This window comes from Kalmanozyma brasiliensis (genome assembly GCF_000497045.1).
Source record: "Kalmanozyma brasiliensis GHG001 unplaced genomic scaffold PSEUBRA_SCAF3, whole genome shotgun sequence".
Taxonomy (NCBI): domain Eukaryota; kingdom Fungi; phylum Basidiomycota; class Ustilaginomycetes; order Ustilaginales; genus Kalmanozyma; species Kalmanozyma brasiliensis.
The window spans coordinates 1745763-1751762 of NW_015961970.1; the positions used below are offsets into that span (position 1 = coordinate 1745763).

The window sequence follows — 6000 nt, forward strand, 5'->3', positions numbered from 1 at the left end:
TGTCGACCACAACAACCTTTCATCGACAGCCTTTGAACATCGTCTCACTAGCTCAGCATCTCACAAGATGACATTCACAGTGGCGCAGCGCCAGCGGGCGATCGGCCTGTACAAGCGCCTCCTTCGCACATCACGCAAGACGTTCGATGGCGATTCAAACGCGATCGCCGCCGCCAGGGACGAGACTCGCCGTCGCTTCAGGGACGCAGCACAGGAGATAGATGCTGCCAAGATCGACGAGGGTCTCAAGATGGGCGACGAGATTGTCTCGGTACTCCGACAGAACGTCGTCCAGGGCAAGTGGCGACAGGACAGGGATGCGTATGGTAAGTTGCGGCCACAGACATCTGGAACAGCTCCGGTGAAGCAGTTGACTGACCCCGAATCTCCTCTTCCTCATACTGCAGAACTCCGCATGACCAAGGAGACAGAGCTCGGCAACAACGACAGCATCAAAGAGGCACGAGCCAAGCAGATCGCCGACCTCAAAGCGGGCAAGAAGCCGGAGCGAAAGAGCTGCCGCGAGATGGCCGCTCAGTATCAAGCATCCTCCTCCTCTTCATCCGCGGCCACGTCCTCCTCTTCCGCGTTCAATTCGGTTCGCGCCTACTCCACCTCTGCCCGACCCACATCTAGCATCCTTGCGCAAGCTACGCACTTCCAGCAGCGCAGCGGATTCGCATCCTCAGCGAGCACACTTTCTCGCGACCCTTCCGCCGTCGCCGCATCGCCTCTCCCGCGTCCAGTACCCAAGTTCTCGTCCACTACCATCCTTGCGGACGGCTCATCGATTCAGCTCGCCACCACATCGCCCCGTCGTCTCACGCGGCTGACGCGAGACCCCACCAACCATCCGCTGTGGAACCCGGGCCAGGAACGAAAGATCGGTGGTGACGCAGCGGACGACAGCGGTCGTCTGGGCAGGTTCAGGAGGAGATTCGAGGGTGCCGATGGCGCAGTGGCCAGCAAGGCGGAGGCAAATAAGGAGGCGGGAGAGGTTAACTTCGGTCAGGAGGACCTGGATTGGATGAGTGTCGGTGGTCGTGAGGCTCGGGCTGGCTCGCCCATTGCGGCGAAGAAGGCTGCCAAGGGCAAAGGCCGCAAGTGAGACGGATACACGCTCTTTGTTTGTACAACACTGAATACGCAAGGCATCTCATCATGAAACGCCGTTTGCGTCTTGTGTGCAGTCTTGAGTTGATCAAGCCCAAGCCGGAGCCGCTGCACGAACGAGCTGCGAATGTGCGATGTTGCAGCCGCTTCGCACGCCGGATCTGAGCTCAGGATCATATATAGGATCGCCTTTCTGTGTCGCACAGTCAGTCCTCTCCACACTCTCGTGCATCTGCGCCATCTCTCCAGCTCGCAACGAACGTCACATCACTTCTCTCCCACCAGAAGCATTAGATCACAGTCTTCCAGCGCGCAGTGCACGCCGTATCTGCTCGCTCGATGCTCTGAGATCTGATTCGAATTGCAACTGTATCCTCTGCATGTAGCCTACTCGTCGTCGTGGGATGGCGAGCTGCCACCTGCGAGGCGTTCTCGGTTCTTGAGGATCTGCTCCTTCTTATGTGCGATCAGCTCGAGCTGACGGCCTTCCAGGCCGTGAACGTAGTATCCGAGTGCGCCAAAGGCCGACATGAGCATCGCGTGGCCTCCGAGGTCTGTCGTCCCAAATCAGAGGCGGGTAAGGTCAGCATGACGCTCTAGTTGCCCTGCACGGACGATGCTGGTTGGGGACGAGGCGCGAGTACTCACTCTCGAAAATGTTTCGCTTCTGCAGACCGAGCGCATAGCATCGTGTGAGGAAGCCGAGGCCGGCGTAGCCAAGGACGCTTGCTGCTACCGACATCTTGGGTGGACTGTGGTCGATCGAGTCCGAGGGGAGACAAGGAGGCGACTGAATGAAAACCGTCAGCGAAGGCGTGGCGAAGTCGGTGAAATGCGATGTGGTGTGTACTCACCAGTTGTGAGATGTTGGCGATCAATGATGTGGATCAGAAGTGATGATGCGATCAAGAAGGATATCGAGGATATGGAGATGGTGTGGTGGAATTGCGACTTGCCCAAATCGTCACTTGGTCCAGTCACGTGTTCGAGGCTTAACATTCTTGGAATTTATGTGGGACAATCGTCTCTGACCTTGCACCTCCTAGTTCGGCATCCCTATACTTTGCTGTTACTGACACAGTAGTGCCTCTATGCATTCCGTTTGGTGGAGAATAAGTGATGGGAATGATCAAGGCCCTGAGCTGTCTGTCCCGTCCTCCTCCTGCTCTGGCGGGAACGGCCATCTTACCTCACCAGCGCACTTGCCCATCCAAAAGAACCGCTTCTGATATCCGTCCAGCCTCACGTTCGGCCTGAGCACGAGCTTCTCCATCTGTCTCGCCCTCGTCAACGCTGTCCTCTTATCCAGCTCCATCACCGCTGCGGACGCCTCCATCTGCCCGTCGACGGATTCGAAATTTTTGGTCAATAGCACCTGCTCCCCCTTGGCCGCTAACGAGATGCGTCGTGCGGCCTCTATCGCCAGTCGGGCGATGTTCCGCGTGTCATCCAGGCCGCTGTGCTGTCTGCCTTGAAACGGGCCGATGTTGAGCAGCTCCAGAAGCCCAGCCAAACTCTGATCGTAGGGCGAGAGACCTGTCGTCCTCGGATCCTCCTTCACTACCGTGGCGCTTGCAGGAGAGATGACCTGAAACCCGTCCTCGCCACCAAACTCTAGCGGCGTAGCTGCACGAGTCACAGCACGATTCTGCTCTGCCTTGAGCTCCTGCTCCCATTTGAACAGGCTCGCTATGCCCCTGCGGATATCGACCAGTGGGCCGCGGAGGAAGATCGGCGGTGCACCGGCGTCCTTATCGCGGGCGTGGCCAGAGATCCAGCATTGCTTGATGACAAAGTCGCGCAGGTCGGCAGGACCGTGGTTGATCCAGGTGACCCCGCGACGGAGGCGATAGTTGTGCAGGTGGTTTGTCGAGGGAGTTGAGGTGTCTTCGACCAGATCGTGCGTGCGGAGAAATTGGAAGAAGAGCTGGACGACCTTGGGCCAGGTGGGTGCTGCGTCGACCTGCGACTGCGTGACACCGGTCAGGTCGCGGCAGAACCGCGTGAGGTGGGGTCGGAACGTAGGTCGGACAAAAGAGTGGAACGTCCCGGTGGTATCGAGCTGTTGGGTCTCTGCGTTCCATCGGAGCAGGACGACGGGAAACTCAATGATCTCGTTCGGGTATTGGAACGAGCCCGTCTCGTAGCCGTGTTGCAGGTTGCGGTACTTGCGTGTCGATTCGCACGTCGCCTCTACGTCGAGTACTAGAAAGGTATCGAACTCTGGCTCCCAGCTTGCATTCTCGTCTCGCGACTCCACTACACCAGTGGGCGGACTGTCGCTCGCATTGCGTATGGCCTTCTTGAGCCGAAGTCTGAGGTCGGCCTTCTTGCCCTTGGTATCGAGTCCGAAATCGTGCAGCCGTGAACGAAGCTCTTCGACCGTCAGGGAAGAGGCCATTGCGGCGGCCCGAGGATGAGCTTCGGTGTGAATGCTCGATCCTCAGGCGGCTGCTTCCATGCGCGGAAGATTTGACCGATTCATGCGCGAGTGTTGTGGTATGTATGCAGTCGAGAAGGGTCGAACAGGAGGAGGAGAGGGTCTAAAGCGGGCGCTTCAGGTTCCGAGTTCCACGATTTCCTCCAAAAAAGTCTCGAATCCCACACGACAACCTTCTCATCCTCCACCCTTCCGCGACTCAGCATCAACCAGAAGCGCAGCGACGGCCCATTCTACCCTCTCACGACCACCATCGGCACTCACGGACCCACACTCACACTTGATCCATCATTGCGAGCCAAGGCACTACCTCACCATGTCGGCGGACGACCTCGAGACGCCAATCCTATGCGAACCCTGCTTGGGCCCCAATCCATACATCCGCATGACCAAAGACCCGCAGGGCAAAGTGTGCAAGATCTGCACCCGTCCCTTCACGGTCTTCCGCTGGAACCCAGGCGCCGGTTCTCGCTTCAAAAAGACCGAGATCTGCGCCACCTGTGCCAAGGTCAAGAACGTCTGTCAGACGTGCATCCTCGATCTGCAGTATGGATTGACGGTGCAGGTGCGGGATGCGGCGTTGGGGTTGAAAAGCGGTGGGCAGCATAGTTCGGACAAGACGAGGGCGTATGCGGCGGATGTAGCGGAGAAGCAGCTGGAGGGGAGCGATGGTGGGATGGGGACGCTGGGGAGGGCGGGGCAGGAGCTCGTGCGCAAGGCGGCACGGAAGGAGATCGAGTACAAGAGGGATCGTTCCCAACAGCTGTGTTCGGCGTTTGCGAGGGGGAGATGTGAGAGAGGAGACGCATGCCCTTTCAAGCACGAACTGCCTGCTGATATGAGCCTCGTGGGATCACCAGCGGCGGGACCGTCAAGTGGCGCACAAGCACCATCACCAGTAGCACCAAGAATCACAAAGCCAGCGGCAGGCCTCCCACCACCACAAGACACGTCCATCGTCTCGCTCTTCATCTCCTCCCTCCCTCCTTCCACCACCGAGCCCGCTCTGCGTCAATTCTTCCTCGACCTCACGCCGCAACTCCAACCAGACCACATCAAATCCGTCACACTCGTCGCGACCTCCCGGTGCGCGTTCGTCAACTTCCGCACGCGACAGCAGGCCGAATGGGCAGCGAAACAGTGCGAGCCCAAGATGCTCATGGGCGAGCAGGAGGTGAGGTTGACATGGGGTAGGAGTCGACCCAAAAAGCAGGCTGGCAAAGAGTAGAAAGGGCGCATCGGTCGCAACGACAACATTGTATTTCTAGATCGTCACACCAATTGCATTCGGCAGGCTCTCGTATCGGTTCACTTTCGACTCGGTATGTGAGAGTCGATATAATGACAACGCAGTGATGTACATACGAAAGGGATCTCGTCCGCCCTTCCTGTAAATTCAGGGTCCACATCTCCTTATCCCTTCCTTTCCGATGACGATCACACCTGTACGGGACGATAATAGACAGTAGTGACATACTTCCTCTTGTACCTCGTCGTGGTGCCCACCGCCAAGACACCGCCCTTGATGCTGCTAGCCGTAAGGTGATTCAGCACCACATGGTTTGGCGCGGGCAAGATACTGTTGTCGTCGACAGTGCTGCCAGCCGTCGTCGTACCGTTGCTCGGGTTGGCCGGCGACGAGTTGAGGATGACCTTCTCGAGCTGTCGTGGCAAGGCAGGTGGGTGTGGCAGCGCCGCAGCACTTCCTTCGCTGCCATGTCGTGAGTGCTGGCCGCTCTCCTCCGCCTCGCGCTGTGCTTCTTCCACTTCCTGTGCGTCGATGAGCGCCGCGGGGATCTCCGAAGTCCATGTCTCTTCCTGGTCCGTGCCGTCGTCGTCAAACAGATCATCGAGACCATATCGCATCGCTTCCGCCTTTCTCGCCTCTTCGATCAAGTTCATGGTCGTCTTCTTCGAGTCGATCTTGGAGTTGCGCTCGCTTCGACCCGGGTCAGCATCAGCACCGGGCAAGTCCTCGCCAGGCGCACTGAGCGGTCCAGGATGCGCTGGCCCCACATTGGGGATCTCGACGTAGTTGACCAAGTTGCCGTCACCGTCGGTAGCGGTGGGCAGATCACGCGAGACACGCCAACGATCGTCGACGATAAACTTGAGACGATGCGTTCCTGGCGGCAGATGCAATACGCACGTGTGGTCGCGCTTGGACTTGTGCAGCAGAATCTTGGATCGCCACTCGTTGGCAAAGGTACCGGTGACAAACACCTCGCGACCACCAGCCCGCCATGTGATGACGATCGGCATCAAGGCAGGGTGTTGCTGAGATGCGGCCGAGTGGCTGTGATGCGGGTGTGGGGCGAATTTGGCGCTGACAGGGGTGGTGGGTTGACTCGCCTGACCGGTGCTCCCTGTCGCCGACGGGGTCCGGTGGCCTTCTGGGCGAGCACGATCGCTCCTTGTGGCTGGCGAAGACACCGCGGACAGCGGGG

General features: G+C 58.7%; 4 protein-coding genes across 4 annotated transcripts in view; 2 read left to right on the forward strand and 2 right to left on the reverse strand.

Annotated features, from left to right (window-relative positions):
- Nucleotides 1-67: 67 nt before the first annotated feature.
- PSEUBRA_004509 (Complex 1 LYR protein) lies at nt 68-1108 on the forward strand (the record flags this gene model as incomplete). The annotated part of the gene is made up of 2 exons (XM_016438029.1): nt 68-326; nt 408-1108. The coding sequence occupies 2 exons, from the start codon at nt 68-70 to the stop codon at nt 1106-1108; spliced, it is 960 nt and encodes a 319-aa protein (XP_016291586.1).
- A 392-nt stretch (nt 1109-1500) lies between these two features.
- On the reverse strand, nt 1501-3514 carry PSEUBRA_004510 (Exonuclease, RNase T/DNA polymerase III; the record flags this gene model as incomplete). Its single annotated transcript, XM_016438049.1, has 3 exons — nt 1501-1667; nt 1762-1903; nt 2303-3514. The coding sequence occupies 3 exons, from the start codon at nt 3512-3514 to the stop codon at nt 1501-1503; spliced, it is 1521 nt and encodes a 506-aa protein (XP_016291587.1).
- Nucleotides 3515-3869: 355 nt separating this feature from the next.
- PSEUBRA_004511 (RNA recognition motif domain protein) lies at nt 3870-4781 on the forward strand (the record flags this gene model as incomplete). The annotated part of the gene is made up of 1 exon (XM_016438030.1): nt 3870-4781. The coding sequence occupies one exon, from the start codon at nt 3870-3872 to the stop codon at nt 4779-4781; it is 912 nt and encodes a 303-aa protein (XP_016291588.1).
- Nucleotides 4782-4990: 209 nt separating this feature from the next.
- Nucleotides 4991-6000, reverse strand: part of PSEUBRA_004512 (5-AMP-activated protein kinase, beta subunit, interaction domain protein) — a gene marked incomplete at both ends in the record, with an annotated part of 2702 nt that continues 1692 nt past the window's right edge. Inside the window, one exon of the mRNA XM_059465319.1 lies at nt 4991-6000. This exon is cut by the window's right edge and continues 50 nt beyond it. Within this exon, the coding sequence (XP_059320562.1) occupies nt 4991-6000 (1010 nt within the window).